At 41.7% G+C, this 27,665-nt stretch overlaps 1 protein-coding gene across 9 annotated transcripts in view; it reads right to left on the bottom strand.

Moving 5' to 3' along the window:
* GRAP2 (GRB2 related adaptor protein 2) overlaps positions 1 to 27,665 on the bottom strand; it is a 253,216-nt gene that overhangs the window by 35,878 nt on the left and 189,673 nt on the right. For all 9 annotated transcript variants that reach the window (XM_056524019.1, XM_056524016.1, XM_056524023.1 and 6 more), the window contains 2 exons: positions 25,011 to 25,102; positions 8,491 to 8,610 (listed from right to left, as the gene is read on the bottom strand). In XM_056524019.1, the coding sequence (XP_056379994.1) occupies positions 8,491 to 8,610; positions 25,011 to 25,102 (212 nt within the window). The remainder of the gene's footprint in view (positions 1 to 8,490; positions 8,611 to 25,010; positions 25,103 to 27,665) is intronic.

The following is a 27,665-nucleotide window of genomic DNA, read 5'->3' on the forward strand; positions in this document are numbered from 1 at the left end:
GACCAGGCAGGTGCCCCCCTAAAGACCCTGGGTCTTTAGGGGGGCACCTGCCTGGTCACTCCTTCATTGACCGTCCTGTGCTATCTTACCACATTATCACTACATGTGAATACAGGTTGTATATAGGCTATGCACCTTTGAGATGAATTATACATGTGGCAGTTTGTATGATTATCATTGTGACGTTGGTTTACACATTGTAATAGGCAGGTGCCCTGGGTGGGGTTTCCCTTGTTTAGGGGGCTCCCCCTGTTTGTGCGGTTGGCTGTTGTTGGCCCCTTTTTAAGTGTTTTTAACAATACTGTCTGTCTTTTTGATAGATGTGCTAATAAAAGATTTTTTGATACATGTATATTATGGGGCGGAGTCGTGACGTCACGGACTTCCGTTTCAGTGGTCGGGACCCAGACCCTCCAGCGCTTCCGGAGCAGAAACAGGTGCCGCATGCTACATTGCGGGCGTCCCCAGCAGCGGGACCCCCACGATCAGACATCTTATCCCCTATACTTTGGGGGATAAGATGTCTAGGGGTGGAGTACCCCTTTAAAAATGAACATCCAGAGTAAAGATCACATAAGAACCATCAGAGACACTATATTGTAATCTACATCAACTTTACAGCCCCTGTCGCATAGTCAAATAAAAAAAAATCCTGGAATACCCCTTTAAGGGTAGGGTCACACGGAACGGATCCGCAGTGTATTTTAGGCTGCGGATCTGCCGATGATGGACCCTACAGTGTGCCATCATACAATAAAATACACTGCGGATTCATTCTGTGTGACCCTACCCTTATATTTAAAAATGTATCCCCTGTGCTTCGTTTTTCCGTAGAGCCCGTGTGAGAACATCTCTGTGATTTGTGAATGTGGGGGTCACCTTGCCAGGGGGAGTGGCACATCCTTCTGCCTACAAAGTGATATAGGCGCAGCACAAGCAACGGAAGCAGAAACTAGAAAAGCCAGCGAGAAAGAAAACATGGCTCCTGGGAAACTGAAAGATGAATATTAAAGAGGGGATTTTACATAAGAGGATTTTGGTAGAAATAATAGGGAACTACATATTTACATGGAGTTGCTGATGTAGATGGTTTGTTAAAGGGGAACTCCGGTGTAAAACAAGTGGAAAACAAATGTTTTCAAATCAATTGGTGCCAGAAAGTTAAACAGATTTGTAAATTACTTTTATTTAAGAATCTTAATCCTTCCAGTACTTATCAGCTGCTGTATGCTCCATAGGTAGTTGTGTAGTTCTTTTCAGTCTGACCTCAGTGCTCTCTGCTGACACCTTTTTCTGTGCTAGGAACTGTCCAGATCAGAAGCATATCCCCATAGAAAACCTCTCCTGTTCCGCACAGTTCCTGACAGAGGTGTCAGCAAAGATCACTGTGCTCAGACTGGAAAAAACGTCAAACTTCATCTGTAGTATACAGCAGCTGATAAGTATTGGAACGGTTAAGATTTTAAATTAAAGTAATTTACAAATCTGTTTTACTTTCTGGAACCAGTTGATTTGAAAACATTGCTTTCCAACAGAGTTCCCCTTTAAGATGAAGAATATACATAGGAATTCCAATGAAATATTAAGATTTATAATGTGAGGGTCAATAGAAGACTATAGACTATAGCTAGAATATAGACTGGCCTGTTGTCTAAAGGGAATCTGTCATTAGCATCACTCGTACTAACCTATAGGCTTCCCATGCCTCAAGTGCACTGTGACGTACAGCCCGTTTCCATTCATATCACCTATGGCCGTGGCTGGGCATTGCCAATTGTAGCTGACAGGCAATAAGAAGGAGTGTAGGAGGATCAGCAAAGGGGAAGGTGTTTGCTATCATGATCCAGGCCAGATGTCATGATACACTAGAGGCTGGTGAACATTCCCGTAGACCAAGCTACTTCATTTGCATAATATGAAAAAGAGGAATAACAGAGGAAAGAAGACACACACAGATCAGCAAATGGTAAATCCCATTGTCAACAGCATCGCTTGACCTACAAGCCTATACCAATAGTTTCATGAAGGAAGGGGTGTAGCTATAGAGGTAGCAGAGGTAGCAGTCACACAGGGTAGCAGTCAATAGGGCCCCAAAACACAGCTGCCCCATAAGAGACCAGTATTTTAATTGTGCTCACGGCTTTACATGTGCTTGAATCTGCAACGTTGCATACATACCTGTAAGAAAACCTTAAACTTAGCAAAGTGGTCAGAGGTGTGCTAACTAGCAACCACTCGAGGCTGTGCCTAAACCTGACAAGCTGTGGTAGTTTCGCCCACTCTGAGAGAATGACTTGATACTGAAAACAGGAACAGGCTGACATCCTAACTGATACACTACCTGTGACAGCATTACAAAAGGGGACACCGACAGATGCTCGTCAGGCATACCATAGTGCTACCCATGTCCCTATTATTTAAGAGACAAAATAAACTGTCAGATAAATGCAGACCTGACAGACCTTTGGGGACAATGACCTTGCAGGCCATATCTCCTGTGACCTTACCTGAAGACTTAGACTGTATTGTCAGTCATATCCAAACTTCTGACATTGCGAGCCTGTATACATGACAGGTCTTAGCGAACCAATGTGCCTGTAGACGTGACAGGTCTCTGTGCAACCATCGTGCCAGTAGACGTGACAGGTCATGGCATAACCATCGTGCCTGTAGACGTGACAGGTCTTGGCACAACCATGGTGCCTGTAAAGGAGGCAGACATAACTGGTATACCACCACATATCTCTCACAAAGCTATTGCTCTAAGAAGTGACAGAACAATAACACTGCAGAGCACCCCTGACAACATGGCAGGCATGACAGGATAACAACTTCCTATATGTCAACATGTTTGCTTGAATATGTGTCAACAAAACAATGCAAACGCCCTGCAGGCATAGCAGGCATTATGTGTGTGCTTTAAAATGATATGTGCCTTAACATGATTGTGCTTGGTTGTATGCATAGACTGTCCTGAACATAAACACAGTATAATTGCAATGACCGTATACATGACAAAAGCTATGAAAGAGAGATACATGTGAGCAACCATAACTAAAAGCATCCCCCATTACATATGTATCAAGCGGTATAGCTGCTATGCAAGTATGCACCGTATGAATGCCGTGACGTGTATTATAATTGTATGTACGGTAAAGCTAGTTTTTTTTTTAACATACACTACATACTGAACATATTCGCAGATTAATTCAATGATGTACCAACACTGCTACCTCCTGAAACAGAACACACCCTATATTGTACTAACTGCTTTACCATATGTACTAAATAGATGCACTAACTATTGCAAATAATAAAACTATGAATAAATATATGCACCATTACGAACATATACATGTGTCAATGCTAGGCACGTAGGAACGCAATGAACATACATGCTGAAGGCTATACCCGAATGAACAGAATGATAGCTGGGGACCAAGCATGAATAAACACTACTAACGTATGCATGCTAACAATGCTTAAACTATTGCATATACAGTAAAGGCGCTGTGACCGTATGTACAGTATGAATGGTAATAAAGCTATGTATGTAAGATATGAATGCTAAAACTTGTGTGCAGTACAACAGCTATATAAAGTAAAATGCTATAAAGTACAATAAAATCAATGTACAGCAAATGTTATGAATGAATGGTAACTACAAGCGTATGTACAATATAAATGATACAAGTTGAACGCCACATCTAAAGTGAAAGTAAAACCATGCCGGTTAGCTCAGAGAGCTGTTCGGGATCGCCGCGGCGAAAACGCGGCATCCCGAACAGCTTACATGACAGCCGGAGGATCCCTACCTGCCTCCATGCTGTCCGATCGCCGAATGACTGCTCAGTGCCTGAGATCAAGGCATGAGCAGTCAAGCGGCAGAATCATCGATCAGTGGTTTCTTATGAGAAACCAGTGATCAATGTAAAAGATCAGTGTGTGCAGTGTTATAGCCCCATATGGGAGCTATAACACTGCAAAAAAAAAAAAAGTGAATATAGATCATTTAACCCCTTCCCTAATAAAAGTATGAATCACCCTTCTTTTACCATAAAAAAAAAACTGTAAATAAAAATAAACATATGTGGTATCGCCACATGTGGAAATGTCCGAATTATATATAGCTAAAGAAATTAGTTGTGTGAGTCAATATGGTTTAGACTTGTTTGTTTAAAAAATTTTCATGAATCAAAAGTATTCATGTGTTATCATTTTTCAAACATTACAACAATTATCCTTGTTTATCAGCTTGGGTGTTAAATTCATTTAAACCTAATATTGCAAATGTGTTTAAAAGGAAAAAAAATATATAAACATTAACTATCACAAAAGCATTCTTTATTTTATTCATAAGGCTAAGTTTCCACTTGGTTTTTTTCTGGCAGTTTTTGGATATCTGCCACTGCAGTTTTTGAGCCAAAGTCAGAAGTGTATTCAAAAGGAATAGGACATATAAAGGAAGGACTTACACTTCTCCTCCTTTATGGATCCACTTCTGACTTTGGCTCAAAAACTGCAGTGGCAGATATCCAAAAACTGCCAGAAAAAAAAGTGGAAACTTAGCCTAAAAGTGTTGAACTGTACAAAATGTTTTCCGGCTATAAAACAAGTTACTTTCACACAAAACACGATGGCAAACAGTCCCTTGTTAGAAATCGCTCCATTTTTGGAATTTCACTCGGCCTCTTGGCTGTCGGTTATTGTGTGAGGCAAACTCACACTTTGTCTCGAGTGATTTTGGAAGTACTCTGAGTATTTTTTGTTTTTTTTGTTGGTAAAACGCCCATTTTTGCATAAAACACGCCCATTTCAAAGTGGAAAAAAAACAGTGTTTTCTAAAGTGTCGGTTGTGCAACTAAAATTTGGTCGTATAAATGGTCGCACAGACGTTGCAACAAAAATTTTGGCGCAATAACCGAGAAAAAGAGTCGGTTGGATGTTAGAAAATGAGGGCCTATGAGCGTATGTGCAGTATAAAAGCTATGAGCATACACTCTTTTTTTTATATGCACTATGCACATGTACTTGATAATTCTATGAACATATGCAAGAAAAATAAAAGCTATGAACTTATGCATCAATATTCTGAAGGAGTGTATAAAATGAATGCTACAAACATAAGCACAGTATAAGCCATGACTGTATGCATGGTATGACGGTACTAAAGCCTGAATAAAGCTATAAAAGAGACTCATTTACGGACAGGCAGGACCACACTACTAAGAAAAGAGGTTCTGCAGCAGCATAAGTATGCATTACAGGAACACTATACCCCAGATAATAAGTGTCCCCATGGGTAAAGTTAAGTGGCCTATGCATTTCTATAAATGAATCTATATCCGTGTCATCAACCTTCCGTTAAAAAGCTTGCTCACTATTCCTAGCACACACCTAACTAATATACGTTATAAACATGAGCTAATAGCAGTGAACGGGGCAACTGATAAATAACGTAATAAACGTCCCCAACTCCTTTAAAGGGGTACTCCGGTGCTTAGACATCTTATAAGATGCCTGATCGCGGGAGTCCCGCTGCTGGGGACCCCCGTGATCTTGCACGCTGCACCCCGTTTGTAATCAGTCCCCGGAGCACGTTCGCTCCGGGACTGATTACCGGCGACTACAGGGCGGGCGGCGTGTGACGTCCCGCCCCCGTGTGATGTCACGCTCCGCCCCTCCATGCAAGCCTACGGGAGGGGGCGTGATAGCTGTCATGCCCCCTCCCATAGGCTTGCATTGAGGGGCGGAGCGTGACATCACACAGGGGCGGGGCGTGACGTCACACGCCGCCCGCCCTGTAGTCGCCGGTAATCAGTCCCGGAGCGAGCACGCTCCGGGGACTGATTACAAACGGGCTGCCGCGTGCAAGATCACAGGGTCCCCAGCGGCAGGACTCCCGCGATCAGGCATCTTATCCCCTATCCTTTGGATAGGGGATAAGATGTCTAAGCACCAGAGTACCCCTTTTATGTAGCACATGTTCACTTGCTGCACTTACCACAGTCTGCCTAGTTAATACACCTACAGCACCTTCCACCAATTCAAGCCGGAGCACTACGTCTCCAGCGGAAGTGAGATTTGGCCAGATCACGTGATACCCGCCGCGACGGCAATGACAGAAGCCACAGCAACCGCCACAGCCCGATGCGAAGCACCTACACCTTCTCACCAACCCACAGAGCCAGGGCAGTAGAGGTACGTACACCAAACACAGCCTAACCCCCACCATGACCGCTGAATGCTGGCTCCTGAACCCGTTAGCCCTGCGGGCAAATCCAGCTTGCAGCAGCTCATCCCCCAACCTTACCATATGGGTGGTCGGCGGCCAATGAGAGATAGCAAATAGCTGGGAACCAGAATATGCTGTCCAAGACCGGCTAGTAAACAGATATACAGAGACCCCCCTGTTCCCCAGTCACCCACCACACCTCCAACGTGTTTCGCCCTGGGGGCTTTGTCCCTAGCTATTTGCTATCTCTCATTGTGCTTGTCACTGGTTTAAGAGACCATTCCTATGTACTCATATGTATTTATTTGTCACAGCGCACTTCCCTTGCATTTTGCATGATTGCACTTATCTATATTTCTACCTAGTCCTGCCATATACATCTGTGTGTGACTACTGTATTATTATTTTTCTTTTGTACTGCTGGCCATGAATGCTTATTAGTGCTATATAGCCATTATCATATTTGATTCTGTACCCCTCCTTTCCCCAGTCCCCACCTTTTTCTGTGTCCATGCCTTTTGTTTTTAACTTATTTTTTTGTATTATTTTCATAATAAAGATTACCTATTTTTATATATGGTCTGTTTTTGAGTGGTCTTTAAGTTCGATAGGTTATTTGTTAGTCGTCGCTGTAAACCTGACGGAGGTCATGGCATTTTCCACTCTTTCCCCTCTAATTTTTTTCCCTACACAGCGACATTACCAGCTACTTTTCTGTGTAGGGATCTGCAGTGGTCCTGTTCACATGAGCAGAGGTTATTCGCTCCCCAGTGGGTTGGGGATATTGTAACAAGGGTTCCCTGCCTAAATGATTATTTTTTCTGGGCAATTAATAAAAAAATAAAAACACTGACAGTAAATACTTTTTCATGGACAAATTGAATAACCCTAATAAATCATAAAGTATCTAAGTGATGACCGTCCATGGGCCAGATTACTATGAACACATGATCAGCGCACACCGTGGCTTGTAAAATGATGATAATCACAATAATCTGCATATTCAGAGGAAGAATTTTAGCAGCAGAAACCCTGTAGTGTGCATGGTGCAGCGGAATCCCAATGACAGCAATGTGATTCTGCTGCAACGGAATTCCAGAGCGTAATTTCTAAACAGAATGACACTAGCAAAATCCTCAGTCTTAATTCAGCCTTAATTTATTTTTTTTATTTTTTTAGCTTTTTCTTTTTTCTAATTTGCAAAAATGTATACATACTAATGTGGGAATTGTACCGGGCATTTACACAGTCTGCAAGAAACTTCCCCTCATCATAAGCTGATGAAGATGTAAAAAAGCACAAATCACCTGATATCACTTCTGCACACCACATACTGTATGTGCAGATATACATTGCATCTACTGCAGAAAATTCCCCCCAATATTTGCACAAATTGAGTTACTGCTTAGGGTCTATTCACACGGCAGAATTTCTGCTTGCGGAATTTCGCCTCAAATTAAAGCCCATAGCCTTCTATGGGATTCCGCAATCCCATTCACGCTTCTGAATGTCCGCTTCCGGATTCTGCAAAAAGGAAATGCATTGCCGTCTATGAGGTGCATTTCCAAGCAGTCCTGTTCTGCTGGCACTCTGCTGTCAGTGGAATGTTCCACTGATTTACACAGGTTTTTTTTTTCTGGCGTTTTTTCAGAAGTGGACCCAACAGGAGTAGAATTATAAATCATTACTTTATATTTCCCATTCCTTTTGAATACACCTCTGGTTTTTAAAACTGTAGTGGCAAAAAAAAAAAAAAAAAAAAAAAAACACCAGCTAAAACCTATGTGAAAACCTAGCCTAAATAATAACTTAGGCTGGGTTAACACAGCACAGTCTTAGCTAGGACTGTGCAGACTGCATTGCCATCCCCATAGACAACAACATTTTTTTGAGTGCATCTTCAAAAAGAATGAACTGATCAGTTGGCTCTAGGACAGCTCAGATATGTGTTGCCTACATAGACGGTAATGTATATCCTAGTGGAAAGAATGAACTCAATCTATGGAGCAGTGTGTATGGTGCAGCAGAATCCCATTAAAAGCAATATGAGACTGGAGTTTCGGAGCAGAGTTTCTCCACTTGAAAATTCCATAATGTGAACCCAGAAAACCCAAGTCCTCCCATCATATTTCCTATTCAATCTGCTTCTGGCTTTGGCTAAAAAAAACTGCAACAAAAACCACATGTGTGATTCCAGCCCTAAAGTTATATGTTCCTTAAAAAAACAGTTTGATCAAGACATAACAGAAACATACCTGACTGAGATGGAAAATTCCCCTTTAGATGTTTGACTGGCGCGGATGATGAAATATCCTACTGTCTTGCTCATGAGGACATTCTCAGCTTCACTCCGCGTGAAGTTTTCACAATACCAACTGCCAAGGAGGAATCAAAAGGTTATTTCTACATATAAAATGTATGTAATGCTATCATCTCTATCATAAAGTAAAATAAAATCCTTATTTGTAATGTCCGTTTATTTGTCTTTTGGTATTTTCTCTTTTGGGGCCTGTACAGACATGCAGTTTATGTCGGAACAGTTTCTGTGTTAACTTCTCTCTGGTAATGTGAGAGTTAATGTTTCTATCCCTTCAGCACTGGGAGGGTATATAAGGCCTCTTCAGGTGCTGCTTTGGGCTGGTAACGTCACATGTTTTTCTTACCATGGTTCTTTATGCACCTTTTTCTGGCTGAGCACATGTATCCTGAGTAGTGTTGAGCGGCATAGGCCATATTCGAATTCGCGAATATTCGCGAATATATGGACGAATATTCGTCATATATTCGCGAATATTCGCATATTCGTTATATTCTCGTTTTATTTTCGCACATGCGAAAATTCGCGTATGCGAAAATTAACATATGTGGATATTAGCATATACAAAATTAGCACATGCAAAAATTCGCATATGCGAAAATGCGCATATGCTAATTTTCGCATATACAAATTTTCGCATGCCAGTCTCACACAGTAGTATTAGAGCCTTCTTTACACCACACAAGCTGGAAGCAGAGAGGGGTGATCACTGTGATGTGTACTGTGAAAAAAAAAAAAAAACTAAAAAAAAAAAACTAAAAAAAAAAAACGAATATTCGTAATTACGAATATATAGCGCTATATTCGCGAAATTCGCGAATTCGCGAATATGCGATATTCGCGAATAATATTCGAATTGCGAATATTCGTGAGCAACACTAATCCTGAGTTTGACCATGGTTATCTGTCCTGTCTATGTTTTTGATATCTGGATTTTATCCTGCTTTGTTTAGTACCTTGTCAGGTTTTAGTATTCTTGCATATATTTAGTGTTACTTGTTTAGACCTGTGTTCAGATTGTATTCTGTTTCGCCTGGGTTTGTGAATCTTAGTCTGTGTTCACATTATGCCTTTGTATCAGTCCTGCTTGACCTTGTTGGATCCTGGATCTCCGAGGATAGAATCCTGTTCTGAGCTTTGTGCTATTCCATCTATCTAGGAGTATGTTGGAGTCTGTGTTTCATGTATTTTTATTTGTTTCCTCCCTTGCTGGTATCCATTCCACACTGTTGGGTGTGCCTCTAGAAAGGAGTCAATTTGGAGTTATTATTGCTGTCCACTCCTTTTATGGAGGAGGGTGTCTTTTTGTCTAGTGTGAATTGTGCTCTTGTTATTCTGACCTGTTTTAGTTTGCTATATCCTGCCTTGTATTATCTGTTTGTTGCTTTGTAGCATTCCTTTTATGTTCCTGACTTGTTCCCCACCATGTAATGTTTTGTTTGACTTGATGCCCATGCACTTTAGCGCAGTATAGGGACTGTCTTTGTGGTTGTCGATCCGTCACATTGTGTGGATAGGCAACAGGCATGGTCAGCAGTTTCAGGGACAGTTAGGGCTCACTAACTCCCTGCTGCCCCCTTTCATGACATTATGCATGAGTTCATCAGTTGCGGCAGAGATAGTGAATGTGAGAGGCTACGTTCACAATTCTGCTCTTAAATTCTGCTGTTTGATTCTATCATCAGTGTGAATGGGTTTCTGTGGACCAATTCACACTACAGAATTTCCGCAGCAGAAATTCCAGATTCCGAAACCGCTAAAAGAATGAACATGTAAATTTTTCCGGAATTCTGTACAGAATGCATTGCCATCAATGTGATGGCAGACAGGTCTGTGTGGTCCTTGTGCTAATGGATTTGGTTGGCGCCTGCTGCACTTGGCATATCAGTGTAGAATCTCTCCGGACGGAAATACCGTAGTGTGAATGTAGCCTAAATGGTCACACTCCATTGTATTATTCTGATGTGATTTTGGTCCTCATTTACTTTTGCAAACCCAACATGTTTTGTCAGGTTGTGCGCCAGATGCTGGCATATTGCCCGACTCTCCATTTTACTGAGAGAACCCAAAAAAGGGGCATGACCATCAGGAAGGGGGTGTGGTTAGCAAAAAGAGGCATGCTCACAACAGTTTTACAAAAATCCAAACATATTTACTAATGTTTCCTCAGAAAATGTGGTGGATTTGAGCTGAGGAAAACCCAACAGATCAGAACATGTGTAAAAAAAAAAAAAAAAAAAAAAAAAAAAAAGTGTAGGGAAAGTGCAAAATGTAGGGAAACCTTAAAATTAAAAACCACACTCCATTCTTAGTAAATCAGGGCCTATGTGTGCTTTACTAGTCTTCTGTCTTTTAATCCACATATAAGTATGCTTGTGTCATATTTGTGAAATATTTGCAGTTCTAAGTAATATTTTTTAAGTAAAATTTTTTTTTTTAAATATCAGTTAATATGCACAAACATCATAAAAGAGTTTTATTCATCCATAATTCATTCAGTGCTAATACACAGCACCTAATGAGCCATCACAGTCACGCTGGACAAATGTGTGCCGAATTATGCGCATAACAAAGCTGATTCTACTGCCCGGCAACTTTCTATTGGAAAGGCCTCCAAAATGCCACACGTTAGCTACAATCTGCTTTTTAATGTATAAAATGGACTTAAATAATAGAATGCACTAGCAATTTTAGGCTCTCGGCCAGAATCGGAGATTGCTTTGGATCTATTTTGGAGATGCTCCAGTTCCCATCCTTGCTGGCTGATGCGCTATTCGGAGACAAGTTATTAAAGGGGTTATCCAGGAAAAAAACTTTTTTTTTTTTTTAATGTCAACTTACTCCACAAAGTTAAACAGATTAGTAAATTACTTCTATTAAAAAATCTTAATCCTTCCAATAATTATCAGCTGCTGAAGTTAAGTTGTTCTTTTCTGTCTGGCAACAGTGCTCTCTGCTGACATCTCTGCTTGTCTAGGGAACTGCATAGAGTAGAAGAGATTTGCTATGGGGATTTGCATCTACTCTGGAGAGCTTCAAAGATAGGTGTCATCAGAAAGCATTTAGACAGAAAAGAACAACTCAACCTCAGCAGCCCATAAGTACTGAAAGGATTAAGATTTTTTAATAGAAGTAATTTACAAATCTGTTTAACTTTCTGGAGCCAATTGATATATATATAAAGTTTTTCCCTGGATAACGCCTTTAATCAGATACTTACACAGGATGCACAGGGTTAAAGGTGCAGTCAGTGAATTATTCCAGTAATATCTAAAATTTGTACATTTTTAAATTCATTTACCCACTAGTAATTGTATAAAGCATTATGTCTGTCTCTTTGTTAAGTCAGTACATTTTATTCAGCTAAAGAGTTATAGATCTAAGTCAAGGTCTAAAAGGGGTACTCCGCCCCTAGACATCTTATCCCCTATCCACGCCTAATGACGGGCAATACAGGGGCCGGAGCATTGTTACGTCATGGCTCTGCCCCCCTCGTGACGTTACGTCCGCTCCCTCAATACAAGTCTATGGGATGGGGCGTGGCGGCCATCACGCCCCCCTCCCATAGACTTGCATTAAGGGGGCGGGCCGTGACATCATGAGGGGGCAGAGCCGTGACGTAACGATGCTACGGCCCCTGTATTGCCCGTCATTACGCACGTAGCAAGTCTGCTCTGTGCAGTAATGATAGCGGGATGCTGCAGCCGAGATCTCGGGGGTCCCCAGCAGCGGAGCCCTGGAGATCTGACATCTTATCCCCTATCCTTTGGATAGGGGATAAGATGTCTAGGGACGGAGTACCCCTTTAATGTTGCACTGGGCCCAATATGAGGTAGCAGGTTCATAACAACCAAAGAGATCACAGAGGAACTACACATTAAAGGGGTACTCCGATAGAAAACATAGTTTTTTTTTTTTTATTAACTGGTGCCAGAAAGTTAAACAGATGTGTAAATTACTTCTATTTAAAAATCTTAATCCTTCCAGTACTTATCAGATGCTGTGTGCTCCAGAGTTGCGTTGTTCTTTTTCTGTCTAACCACAGTGCTCTCTGCTGACACCTCTGGCCATGTCAGGAATTGTCCAGAGTTGGAGAAAATCCCCATAGCAAGCCTCTCCTGCTCTGCACAGTTCCTTACTGTGACAAACCATTAATGTGACCAGCGCTAGAGAGACACAATACAGTGACCCACCGACCTACGATGGCCCCGACATACGATCATTTCAGCATACAATGACCTCTCGGAGGCCATCGCATGTTGAAGGCAGCATCAACATATGATGCTTTTGTATGTCGGGGCCATCGCATAAACGGCTATCCGGCAGCGCAGACTGCTTCAGCTGCCACCGGATAGCCGTTTATGGTGCCCCGTGTGGTCCGCTCACTATCACTTACCTGTCCTCGGGGCTCCGGCGCGTCCTCTTCGGGATCCCCTGCATCGTCGGCGCTCTCCATCGTCGTCATCACGTCGCTGTGCATGCCGTCCCGTCATCCAATAGGAGCGGTGTGCGTAGCGACGTGATGGCGGCGACGGAGAGCGAGGATGCCGGGGAAGCAGAGGCCTTTCTGGAGCGTCGGGGACACCCCTGGGACGTGGCGACAGCGATGGAAGGCGACATCCAGGGCAGTGGTGACGAGCGGTGACGGTCCGGAGCGGCGGGGACACGTGAGTATAACTTCCTATACCAGTGGTCTTCCACCTGCGGACCTCCAGATGTTGCAAAACTACAACTCCCAGCATGCCCGGACAGCCGTTGGCTGTCCGGGCATGCTGGGTATTGTAGTTTTGCAACATCTGGAGGTCCGCAGGTTGTAGACCACTGTCCTATACTTTGTTGAAACCATCGTATGTTGAGGGATCCGTGCAAACGATGGTCCATTTGGAACGGATTACCAACGTATGTTGAGGGACCACTGTACTTGTGATAGTCCGAAGATTGCTTGTAGTTTTCCAAGCTTTTTTGTCCAACATAAGTTTTTTTTATGTCAAAGTAGGTTAGGTTTTTGAACACATCCTAAACACCCCAAAAAATAAATAAATAAATAAATAAAACGCACCTCAATACAGTAGCACGCCTCTCATAGATAATTTCTTAGACAATCAGAATGTATTAAATGAAAAATGTTTTATTGTACATGAATTGTTCCAAAGATACTCAGGACATTCAATTAAAAACATTTAAAATACCCAAACATATTGTATAATTATACTGATAATATTCTACAGTCCAGTGAACATACAATGTATTGTGTCAACTAGAGATGAGCGAACTTACAGTAAATTCGATTCGTCACAAACTTCTCAGCTCGGCAGTTGATGACTTTTCCTGCATAAATGAGTTCAGCTTTCCGGTGCTCCGGTGGGCTGGAAAAGGTGGATACAGTCCTAGGAAAGAGTCTCCTAGGACTGTATCCACCTTTTCCAGCCCACCGGAGCACCTGAAAGCTGAACTAATTTATGCAGGAAAAGTCATCAACTGCCGAGCCGAGAAGTTCGTGACGAATCGAATTTACTGTAAGTTCGCTCATCTCTAGTGTCAACTCTGTGAGAACATAGGGGGTTACTCTCCTTTGCAACTTTGCTTTTTTGTTATTTCTCATCATTTTGGTACAGTGTCAGTGTTTTATACACAGATAATTTCTACCGGATAGTGGGTGTTTATAGGGGGTGTGCCCATCAGGCCCCCCTCCCCCTCTAGTGTTTAGGGTTGCCCCATATGTTTGGGTATTTTAAATGTTTTTAATTGAATGTCCTGAGTATCTTTGGAACAATTCATGTACAATAAAACATTTTTCGTTTAATACATCCTGATTGTCTAAGAAATTATCTATGAGAGGCGTGCTACTGTATTGAGGTGTGTTCTTTTTTCTTTTTTGGTGTTTCATGCATTATTCACACCTTAAAGTGGTACTCCGGTGAAATTTTTTTATTTTTTTTTAATCAACTGGTACCAGAAAGTTAAAGGAAATCTGTCATCAGAATCACCTGTTACACAGGCTTGTAGTGCGGGTGATCCTGATGAAAACGCTCCTTACCTCGTTAAAAATGGTTCAGCGCTTCTTCAGATATCTATTTTTTTAGTTTTCTGTTATTCCCTGGCTTGGGACTCAGTGGGAGGTGTAATCATCTGGGACTCGGCCACACGTCACTCTAGCTGGGCGGAGCTGCCGCCCGGCTCATGAATATTCATGAACTTATCCTCGCGGCCCTCCCCACCAGACCTAGAAAAAGGAGTTAGACTACGAGGATAAGTTTATGAATATTCATGAGCCAGGCGGCAGCTCCGCCCAGCTATAATGACATGTGGCCGAGTCCCAGATGATAACACCTCCCACTGAGTCCCAAGCCAGGGAATAACAGAAAACTAAAAATATAGATATCTTAAGAAGCGCTGAACCATTTTTAACCAGGTAAGAAGCGTTTTAATCAGGATCACTCGCACTACAAGCCCGTGTAACAGGTTTAGTGCGGGTGATTCTGATGACAGATTTCCTTTAAACAGATTTGTAAATTACTTCTATTAAAAAATCTTAATCCTTCCTGTACTTATTAGCTGCTGAATACTACAGCGGAAATTCTTTTCTTTTTGAAACACAGAGCTCTCTGCTGACATCACGAGCACAGTGCTCTCTGCTGACATCTCTGTCCATTTTAGGAACTGTCCAGAACAGCATATGTTTGATATGGGGGATTTCCTCTTACTCTGGGCAGTTTCTAAAATGGACAGAGATGTCAGCAGAGAGCACTGTGGTCATGATGTCAGCAGACTGCTCTGTGTTTCAAATGGAAAAGAATTTCCACTGTAGTATTCAGCAGCTAATAAGTACTGGTAGGATTACGATTTTTTAATAGAAGTCATTTACAAATCTGTTTAACTTTCTGGCACCAGTTGATTAAAATAAATAAATAAATAAATAAAAAACTTTCACCGGAGTACCCCTTTAAGTAGCAACCCGCCATATTTGATACAGGTACTTAAAGCTGAACCCCCCCATATCTTTCTTTGTTTGTATTGAACACATCCGGACTTGGCATGGGGCTTCTGCTTTACTTGCTTAGTTTTTTAATAGTCATATATTGACTAGCTTAGCGGCAATGTGATATTGGGCCCCAGCAACAGGAAGAGACGTATGGCTGGGACCGGGGCTGGGCCGTATACATCAATTGCTGCTCAGCCAATCACTGGCTGAGGAGGGATACCACTGTGGGAATAGATGTATCGGGCCCAGCACCCGGAGGAGAGCACCGGAGCCTGGGAGCAGTGTTACTGGAGGCAGCAGCAGAGGGCAGAAGGAATGTATATCTTTGGTTTTTATAGCAGACAACCTGTGCCCCCCCCCCTTTTTTTAATCCTTCTATCAGATAACCCTGTTAAGGTACCATATATACTCTAGTATAAGCCGACCTGAATATAAGCCAAGGCCCCTAATTTCACCCCAAAAACCCAGGAAAAGTTATTGACTCGACTATAAGCCTATGGTGGGAAATACATCATCCCCCCCATGTCATCATCCAGACCCCCGTCATCGTCCCCCCGTCATCATCACCCTGTCATCGTCCCCCTTCATCATCCCCCCTTCATCATCACCGCCTGTCATCAACCCCCCCCTTCATCATTACCCTGTCATCATCCCCCTGTCATCATCCCACCCCCCCCCCTTCATCATCACCGCCTGTCAATACAGTGGTCTTCAACCTGCGGACATCCAGATGTTGCAAAACTACAACTCCCAGCAGCCCGGACAGCCATCGGTAGGTTGAAGACAACTGCGGCCTTCGTCATCATCCAGACCACCCCCCCCCCCCCTCGGTGGGAAGGAAGGGTGAGCTGGGCACCGAGGGGGAAAACTAAAAGGGGGTCTGGATGATGACGAAGGCCGCAGTGGTCTTCAACCTGCGGACCTCCAGATGTTTCAAAACTACAACTCCCAGCATGCCCGGACAGCCGATGGCTGTCCGGGCATGCTGGGAGTTGTAGTTTTTCAACATCTGGAGGTCCGCAGATTGAAGACCACTGAAAGAGATTGACAGGCGGAGAGTTCACTCGTGTATAAGCCGAGGGGGGTGTTTTCAGCACGAAAAATCGTGCTGAAAAACTCGGCTTATACTCGAGTATATACGGTAAGTATAAGGGGCTGGAAAAAGTGGACTTGTCTGCAAAATGGTTATTGCCTGACACTGCTGCACTCTTTTCTATGGCAATTAAATTAAAGAATCTTTGTGAGGTGGGTGCCACTACAAGTATAAATCTTTTATGGACTTTGCATAGTGCTATAACTTCAGCATACATTAAAGGGGTACTCCGGTGCTTACACATCTTATCCCCTATCCAAAGGATAGGGGATAAGATGCCTGATTGCTGGAGTCCCGCTGGGGACCCCCGGGATCATGCACGCAGCACCCCGTTTGTAATCAGTCCCCGGAGCGTGTTCGCTCCGGGACTGATTACCGGTGACTACAGGGCAGGCGGCGTGTGACGTCACGCTCCGCCCCTCAATGCAAGCCTACGGGAGGGGGCGTGATAGCCGTAGGCTTGCATTGAGGGGCGGAGCGTGACGTCACACGCCGGCGCAGGCGTGCCGCCCGCCCTGTAGTCGCCGGTAATCAGTCCCGGAGCGAACACGCTCCGGGGACTGATTACTAACGGGGTGCCGCGTGCATGATCCCGGGGGTCCCCTAGGGGATCCTTTGGATAGGGGATAAGATGTTTAAGCACCGGAGAACCCCTTTAAAGTAGTTAAAGCTGAGCACCATGGGTAGCCTAACACTGTACTGTAGGAGCCTACCTGATAATCCCATCATTGAAAAATAGTGAGGGGATTAATGCCGATTCCCTAACCTAACTCCGTCTGCATGTTTAGGTTATGTACATTGTAGAAACCACCTCTGTTTGTCAGCGCGAAAGTGCGGCCTTCTGAGGTTGAGAAAAACACTTACTGTATCCCGCCTCTTGGAATAGGATTTAGCCACTTGTATAATATCTTGTTTACCAATGTTTTATTTGAAGCCTATTAGGATTAACCATTTGAAGAATAAAAAGCAAAAGCAAAACGTAATGAAATTCTGAAAATCATCCAGTATTTTTAGATTGTCTTTTGTCTGTAGCAGTGTGAAATTGCCACTTAAACGTGAACATTACCTGCATAATGAAATCCCACTAATAACACAGAAGTCAAAACACGCTCAGCGGCAGAGCAAGCACCGAGGAGGTTTATCCAGTAGTCTGCCGCTTGTAAATACCTTCTGCTATAGTAAAAATTGCCGTATAAAAAAACAGACGAAACAGTTACTCAAAACGACAAGACTTCCGCACCAATGCTCTTTATTTGTACTGTACATTTTATTTCTGGTCTGAATTTTACTCACGTTCCCCCCCCTGTTCATCAGCATCTATTCACCATGGAGGGAATGTCGTGTTTATAATTCCCTCTCTGCATTTACCGCACTTTGGAGAATTATGTCTATTGATACTTTACACCTATTACTATTCCCTTCATACTGCAAAAAGTCAGAGTTATACATTTACTAAGGTTCACGTCAAATCCAAACACATGGTTGGCAGGGTCGTATTCACAGCTCGTGCTGCCCTAGGCCATTTGGACTGAATATGCCCCTTTTTGGGTGATTCCAAAGACATTTGAATTTTTTTCATGCAAATCTGTTGCAAATATGCAGCAAAAATGTTTTTACAGCAGTTCTGACCCATTTGGATTTCACCAAAGAGGGAAATAGATTTTTTGTTCTTCATACCACAGCAATGTGGCAGCAGCCATATCAAAAGTATCTATTATTTGTTTTAACTCATTTAATTGCTGCCCCCTCCACACTGCCACCCTAGGCACAGGCCCTAGTCCAGTGTTTCTCAGGCACGGTCCTCAAGACCCCCCCCCCCCCCCCCAACAGGTCATGTTTTCAGGATTTCCTTTGTCTTTCACAGGTGATATAACTGTGGTGATGCCTGACGCACCGACTATAACATGTCAACTGTGGCCAGAAAACATGACCTGTTGGGGGGACTTGAGGACTACGCTTGAGAAACACTCCTCTAGGCAAATCCAGCTGTGGTGTCCCAGCACGAAAGGCTGTCCTGTGGGCTGCGGACTTCCTCGTGCAGACCTGCGACACAGGTGTTGGGCCCATTAAAAGACTGGTTTCTATAGTTAATATGTTTGAGCACTTTATTAAATGTTTATTATATTTCTAATGTACATTGTGAAATGTACTATTTACATGTGTTGTATCTTTAACCCCTTAAAGGGGTTATCCAGGAAAAAACTTTTTTTTTCCATATCAACTGGCTCCAGAAAGTTAAACAGATTTGTAAATTTCAAATAACAATAGGCGGGGGTACTGTATCTATCTCACAGTGTATTGTCCGAGAAATTAGCCTAGAATGGTATCCTCTAACCACTGGAGAAAATGATAAAAAGCTGTAAATTTGGCTGGTTCTCAAGGACTATATAAAAATGATAAGATGCAATAAAATAAAATAAAATGTATAATAAAATGAGTGTGTTATTAAATGATAATAGAAAAGAATATGTAGTAAATATAGCTGTAATGAATGGTAAAGAATAGTGAGTAATAAATGTAGTTGTGGTATTGCGGGGTGAATGTTAATTAAGCCATCATATGGGTCTGTAGATGAAAATATAAAAGAGTTATGGATTTTAGAAGGCGAGGAGGAAAAAATGAAAATGCAAAAATAAAATTGACCTGGTCCTTGAGGTTAAAATGGGCTGTGTCCTTAAAGGGGTTATCCAGGAAAAAAACTTTTTTTATATATATCAACTGGCTCCAGAAAGTTAAACAGATTTATAAATGACTTCTATTAAAAAAATCTTAATCCTTTCAGTACTTATGAGCTTCTGGTTGAGCTTCTGAAGTTAAGTGCTCTCTGATGACAAGTGTCTCGGGAACAGCCCAGTTTAGATGAGGTTTGCTATGGGAATTCACTTCTAAACTGGGCGGTTCCCGAGACACGTGTCATCAGAGAGCACTTAGACAGAAAAGAACAAACTTAACTTCAGAATCTCATAAGTACTGAAAGGATTAAGATTTTTTAATAGAAGTAATTTACAAATCTGAAAATTTGGCTGGTTCTCAAGGACTATATATAAAAATAAGATGCAATAAAATAAAATAAAATGTATAATAAAATGAGTGTGTTATTAAATGATAATAGAAAAGAATATGTAGTAAATATAGCTGTAATGAATGGTAAAGAATAGTGAGTAATAAATGTAGTTGTGGTATTGTGTGGTGTAAGTGACAGTAGAATGATGTCCGGGTGTGAATAGAAACGGTGTTGGTGTTAATGTAATGTAGCAAATGAACCAAAGGGATATATAAATTTACGTGTGTTACAATAACTCATGTGCTGACCATGTCCAAAGTATAACAGTTTTATTAGATACAATTTATTAACATAAACATAACACTATAATGCAAGTGCTGGATCCTAGCACTAACCTACAGCGCTTAATGTAGTTTTCATAAAAAGTAGAAGAAAAATATAGCATAAAAAATTATTTCAAACAGTCTCAAGAAGTATGCGGAACAGGTGGAAAGTGAAAGTTGGGTGGTGGGAGCGCCTGCAGTGCACTTGCAGGTGCTGGAGTACCACAGTTCTTTGCCCACTCCTATTTAACAAGATGAAAGTTCCTCATTAGTAGTGCCGGACAGGCTGGTGTAAAGACTTGGAGGTAGTACAGTAGATGGTGAACGGCTCGGCGGCCGTCTAACGACACAGCACAGCGGCTATGCGGCAAAACAAATACACGACACGGCGGCCATGAAGATGGAATAAAGTCCCGTCGGTACAGCGTACCTCTTACCCTGTGCTGGAGGATATGGCAGTCCTCTCCTTCTTCTGCGGTGATTACCTAATGGTGACAGCCGGGTTTGCCTTGCAGCAGTCCGATCGTCCAGGTCAGGTTACCACTCTGTCAGAGATCGGGTAAGTGCTCAGAGTTGTAGACGTGGAGCAATAGACGACGATGGTGCATGCAGCGGTGGTGGCGGTGATGTCCTAGCTGATGTCCGCGGTGTGCCCGGTACTTTGTTTGAGACTGAGGGTAATGTCAATGTGCTGTTGAGCTGGATCAAACGCGTTTCGGTCCGCCTGGGACCTTCTTCAGTGATCAATGGAGTCTCCCACTTATCCAGAGCTATAAATAGCTAGAATTTGGCAGTCAAATTGGGTGGGTGAAAATACCTGGTTGGATTCTTTGGACATAGATGGCCATGGGAAGTGTAAAACATGGAATGGAATGTGTCAATGGGTAAAAATACCTGTATTCTGGATGCGCTTTAGGTGTGAATGAGTAACTGAGGTTGTATAGGGAATGAATGAGTTGGTTATAATATCGGATGATAATAGATTTATGTGGAATTATAAAGATGCATTAGAAATATTTGAATGGATATGTGAAAATCAGTGCAAGAAGGATATATCTGATAATAGTATTGAGTGTAGGTGGATTGGATTATTGAATAGATAATATAGATAAATATGAGTATGTATTATGTGTGAAAATATGTCAGAAGTATGCATTAAATCTATAAGCATCATAATGCATCTGAATGGCTGCTATTATGTGTGATAAGAATTTAAATTGGGTGAAGCTAGATTGATATGTATAGCTAAGTATAAATAGGTACAGGTTATGTATATAGCATAAAATGTAAAATATAAATATAATGTAAAAAATGGAGATGGTAATTAGTATAGAGATAAAATATAGAGATAAAATAAAATAAAATAGATAGAAAAAAATAAAAAATAAAAATACCGGTAAATATAAAAATAAATATAAAAATAAAATTAAAAATAAAAATAAATAAATAAAAAAAAATATATATATAAAAATAAATATAAAAAAATAAAGATAAAAATAAAATTAAAATTAAAATTGAAAATTAAAAATTAAAAAGTAAAAATTAAAATAAAGACTAAAATGCATAAAAAGGTCACAAGATAAAAGTAGATAAAATGATGATAAAATTAATATGGGTTAGGTGAGAAAACCAAATATTTCCATTTCGGAGTTCAATCCATAGGGAGCTATTGTTTGGAACTCGTAAATATTCCGACTCTCGATACATGACATTTTAGCTATATGGTTACCACCTCTCCAATCTTTCTTAACTGATTGAATGGCTGCGAATACCATGCATGATGGGTCCTGGTTATTTTTTTATATTTATTTTTATATTTATTTTTTATTTTTTTAATTTCAATCTATATTTTATTTTATCTCTATATTTTATCGCTATACTAATTACCTATACTAAGTGGGAGACTCCATTGATCACTGAAGAAGGTTCCAGGCGGACCGAAACGCGTTTGATCCATCTCAACAGCACATTGACATTACCCTCAGTCTCAAACAAAGTACCGGACACACCACGGACATCAGCTAGGACTAATAAAGACCTTATTTAAGTACTATTTTGGATGAAATTATTTTGTCTACCGGGACAAGTGGAATTTCATTAGGGACAAGTAGATTGTATTCCGTTTTAGTCCCTTGGACAAGTAGATTTTATTTTTTTTTCCACACCCCTGAATACGATTAAAATGATACCCATATTTACATACTTTTCCATTATTGTACTGCTTTTAAAAAATATTAAACTTTTTGTACAAAATCAGTATTTTTAAAATCATCCTATTTTCCCCACCTATAACTTTTTAATTTTTACTTTTTTACTTTTTATCGATACCACATTTGCATATATGAAACTTTTAAATCACTTTTTAAAATAATTTTTGTATAAAATGTGACAAAAAAAAGGTGAAATTTTTGACTTTTTTAATTTTTTTACGTTTACGCCGTTTACATTATATTTTAATAGTTCGTACATTTGCCCACATGACGATACCAAACATGTTTATTAATTTTATTTTTACGTAACATGGAAAAAAGGGACAATTTACATTATTATTGAGGAGGGGATTTTTCCTTTTTTTTTTTTTTTTTTTTTTTACACTTTTTATTTTTATCATTTGATTGCTAATACTTTTTATCATTTGATTTCTAATACTGTTCAGTGCTATGCATAGGACATAGCACTGATCAGTGATATCGGCGATCTGCTCTGGTCTGCTCGATCTCAGACCAGAGCAGAAGACCCCCGGGAGATGGCCATATGCAGGTGAGGGGACCTCCGGCCGACATTCTAGATGAACGGATCCACGCGGCATGCCGAGGGCGATCCAATCATCAATTTAAACATACGCATTGCCGCAGATGCCGTGATCTGTATTGATCACGGCATTTGAAGCATTAATGTTGGACATCAGCTTGATTGCGGTCATGAACAGGTCGTCAATGTGCGTCCTCGTACACGAAGTAACTCTGCACCAGGACGTACACCTATGTCCGTGGTTGTTAAGGGGTTAATAGGGAGAAGCAGTGCGAGCCCATGTGACCCTGCCTGCCCAATGGGAACTCCTAAATTCTTAGCTATATAGGGTAGTGGGAGGGAGGATTTGCCCCAGTTAGTTCTTAGTGTGCTGAGCTCAAGTTTAGTAAAGGTGGGAGCTGTATGTAGAGAAGCTCTAAGAGAAGTCCAGAACCAATCTCTTCTCAAGTCTTTTTCAGCCATTCTGCAAGGATCCCCCGCACAGAGGAAATTCAAGCTACAGGACCTTGTTAGAACCCTAGCAACCTGGAAGAATCTTCAATCTCATATCAAGTTGGTATTAATCAATTGGGGGAAAAGCACCATAAGTCCCTGCAAGGCAACAGGGCTACCAAAGGGTTACACTGCATCCTTTCCATTCTGCACCATACTGTTGCCATTTAATACCAGTTACACTCTGCTTAGTAAAAGGCAGTTATCTGTAACCCGACGTTGGTGTGTTTCTTTTTTCCCTGTGTCTAGCCCAGGATAAGCTGTCTCCAACCTCGGAACGTGTATAGGCTAATGGTGCCCTGGCGTCACAAAGTGATCAGGTATTCCTTGCACCCCCGTGGCACCACACAGCCCTGACAGTTGGTCTTACTATTGTATGGTAGCTTTAAAGGGTCATTCCCATCTGGACATTTATGACATATCCACAGTATACACCTCCTGGACCCACACCTATTTCAAGATCAGGGGCCTGCCAGCCTACTCTGGAATGGTTGTGGTCACCAGAGGGGGTCAGGAACGTTAAAACAGCAAAGTTATCTGTTTCATGCAGTTTGCATAAGTCCCACTGATGTAAATAGTAGCTGTGTAAACAACAGTAGCCCTGGAATCTATGCTTTATTTTTACTTTTTCTAGTGCATCCAAGTTTTGGTTCGTCTGAGAACCATAGATTACAGCACTCTTTCAGTTCCTGACAAAACTCAGATAAGGGAGCTGTGCACTCACATGTATTGTGTAATCCCGTGCAGTCGTCCATCAATGGTTTACTCTTAACAACCAAAAGGACCTATGGATGGAGGATAGAATATTTACAATTGATCGCTAAGCGATCACTATTACCCTACATTTCCCATCCAATAATAAAATATAACTTTTATTGAGCCATGATTAAAATCCAATTCACAAGTGCTCAAGTAATAATGATTGCATGCAACTGCATGCTAGTAACCTATGTAAGAGAACTGTGGTTTCAACTTTAATTCACATGAGAATTGTGGACTGCAGCCAATCACACATTGCCCGCCCGCCTGACGTTTCGCCACAAGTTGTGGCTTTCTCAAGGGCTTAGAGGCAAATGGCCCTTTGCCTCTAAGCTCTTGAGAAAGCCACAGCTTGTGGTGAAACGTCGGGTGGGCGGGCAATGTTTGATTGGTTTTAACTTTAATTCACATGAGAATTGTGGACTGCAGCCACAGTTCTCTTACATAGGTTACTAGCATGCAGTTGCATGCAATCATTATTACTTGAGCACTTGTGAATTGGATTTTAATCCTGGCTCAATAAAAGTTATATTTTATTATTGGATGGGAAATTTAGGGTAATAGTGATCGCTTAGCGATCAATTGTAAATATCAATGGTTTACTCTTCTTGACATATTATCATAATGATGCCATTGCAACCTTCAAAATCCAACAACAAGAGACTAGCGCCCTGTCCATCCATATTTAGCACAGCCAGACTGAAGAATGGATATCGGTAAGAGACACTACTGAACTCTATGGTGCACATCAAATAGGGTACAGTATGGCGCTATTTACATGGGCACAATATGACATTACTTTATATGGACTCTGTAATACAGTATCAGTGCACTGTATACCCTTGTATGGAAACTATTTGTGTGGGCACTGTATGAGCTTTTTGGAAGCTCTATGCATTGCGTGGACATTATTTTTCTATATAAAGATTACATTGTTAAATATAGAGACTGTATTCATGAAGGTAATTCTACTTTTTATCTAGCAGTTTTGTCAATATATCAGAGATATCTGTATACAGAGATAAATATTCTGTCCTTATTCATTACTACAAACCTTGGAGTTTGCATATCCACATAGTTTTTTGGTACAAATCCTTCATTGCCCCTTAGCTCCGCCTTAAACCAGTTATCATCTGTACCAAGGATCTGTTGAGAGAAAAGAATACATAAGATCAGTCATCTATTCTGCCTTCCAAATCTGCATAAGTGAAATTATACATCTGAAAGTGGTGGGCACCGATCCTCAATGATGGATGAACAGGACTTCAATATATCAAAAGATAACACAATTCCCCAGATGGACGTTCTCTCCGGTGAGGTCTTTTATTCTCATAAGAAAAATAATCTCTCGCTATATTAAAAAGTTAGGAAGTTTGAACTGTGAGTGAATATAATAAGTGACCATTTGCTCTGTAATTTCCAAAATGCAGAAACAAAAGACATAACTTTTTTCTACTGCTTCTTGGGGTATTTTTACACTGTCCCTTTTGTGGTTTATGTCGGCAGCTGCGACCATTTACCACAATATCCATATGTGATGCTGTAAATGTAAAGTGTAATTTCTAAATAATTTAATTCACACGATACACTGGAAAACGGCACAGATTTCCAGGGCATTCTGTGGTTTGTGAATGTCATAGCTGTTCTAGTTTTGGAACAGATTTTCAAAGTTTGACACCATTGCTTCAAGAAGGAAAAACACAGCAGTGAAAACTTCATGTAAAGACCTCAACACTATATCCAGAAATGAACACACGAGTGTGAAATGGGCAATAGCTTGCATACCCAGTTACTTATTTCAAGGGAGGATCAAGTAAACAGTTTTTTCTGTTCTTTGGTTACTTATAGAGGTACTTGTTTTTTGCAGGACCAATTGTATTTTGCAATGACATGTGATGTGACCAAAATTTGCAGTTCTGACACCGTTCACAGTGTGTGATAATAAACGTGATATTTTAATATTATAGTTAGCGCTCTACTGATACAGCCTGACACTGCAGCTTGTATCAGAGGAACAATTATTGGGCCAGCATGGAGGATGGTAAGAGACCTTCGTGTGGTGTCCTGGTACAGGACGTGGTTCTGTACAGTCCTAAAGTACCCTCAGGTAGAGTCCCTCAGGTCCATATGGTCATATGGTATTGTGTTGTATATTAAGCATGTACATTTATTATACCGGTAAGTACTGTACAGTGATTGTAAACTGTATATAAAGGTTATTAGGATATTTACCCTGTAAAGGACCTTCCTAAGGTCATGTGATCTGTCATGTGAGATATAATCACCCATGATAATATAATCAGGTAACCACAAGCAACCAGCAACCAATGGGCTTTAGTCCAGCCCCCCTGATATATAAGGGGCTGTAACCTCCGCATTCTGTCTCTCGTTCCTGCACTCTGTTAGTTCCTGCAATCAAAGCAAGCACAAGTTCTGTACAAGTCAAGTCCATCGTATCTAGGCCAAAGCCTATAAACCTGCAGCCACATCAAATCTGTGAGTACAAGTCAAGTCTCTACTGTCCCAAAGTGATAACAGTAGTACAGTGGCCTGCATCATCATTATAATAACTACAGGTCCAAGCAAGCCTGAGAGGTTCCCTGTGTCCCGGTCACCTCTGTGGAAGTTGCCTGTTTGTAAAGACTGTTTTCTGCCTTCTTCATCAGTAAATGTTCAAGTTGCATCCAAACCCTGCTTTGGACTCTCATTCATCATATGCCATTTTTGGGCTGCTTGTCGACGGTGCCCTACACCAAACAACCACATCCTGGCGTCACGAACATTAGGGGTTAACAACATCTTGTCCTAGGGGTTAACACCATCTGATCCCACCACTCACTGCAACACCCGTGGCCCTGACATTAACCACGATGGCACACCATATTCGGCCGCCATTTGCACTCATTGGACCCCCGCTATCGCACTGTGGGGTTTTATAAGCCCCTCTTGAACCCAGCGTCACCTCCATTTTCCCTATAGATGGTGTAATCAGCATTGATTTCTGCCATTAGCAGTGAGCCCCTGGCAGCCAATACTTAACAGCTATGAAAAAAGCGCAGCTCCTATGCTTGCTTCATAGCTGCACAGTAAATGTAGGGCACTGTGGACAAAGTACCAACTCACAGCATTGTAAACTTACTAAATGTGTCCTTAAAGGAGAACTCCGGCCAAAATTAACTTATCCCCTGTCCACAAGATAGCAGATAAGAGGAGCACGTGTCGTCTATTGGTAGACAGCATGCGCTCCATTCATTTCTATGGGAGCACCAGAGATGCCAGAGTGCTGTACTTTGGTCTTTTTGGTGATCCCATATAAATGAACAAAGCACATGCCGACTGCAGCACACGCACCTCACTGAGCGCCGGGTCCCATCTCGTAGATTGCGGGGTCCCAGTGGACCGATCTGCTGCTTATCCCCTATCCTGTGGATAGGGGATAAGTTAATATTTGCCAGAGCTCTCCATTAAAGGGGTTCTCCAGTGCTTACACATCTTTTCCCCTATCCAAAGGATAGGGGATAAGATGCCTGATCGCGGGAATCCTGCCGCTGGGGACCCCCGGGATCATGCACGCGGCACCCTGTTTGTAATCAGTCCCCGGAGCGTGTTCGCTATTAGCTATCACGCCCCCTCCCGTAGGCTTGCATTGAGGGGCGGAGGCGGGAGGTCACAAGCCGCCGGCCCGGTGGTCGCCAGTAATCAGACCCGG

Source organism: Hyla sarda, chromosome 6 (genome assembly GCF_029499605.1).
Source record: "Hyla sarda isolate aHylSar1 chromosome 6, aHylSar1.hap1, whole genome shotgun sequence".
NCBI lineage: Eukaryota > Metazoa > Chordata > Amphibia > Anura > Hylidae > Hyla > Hyla sarda.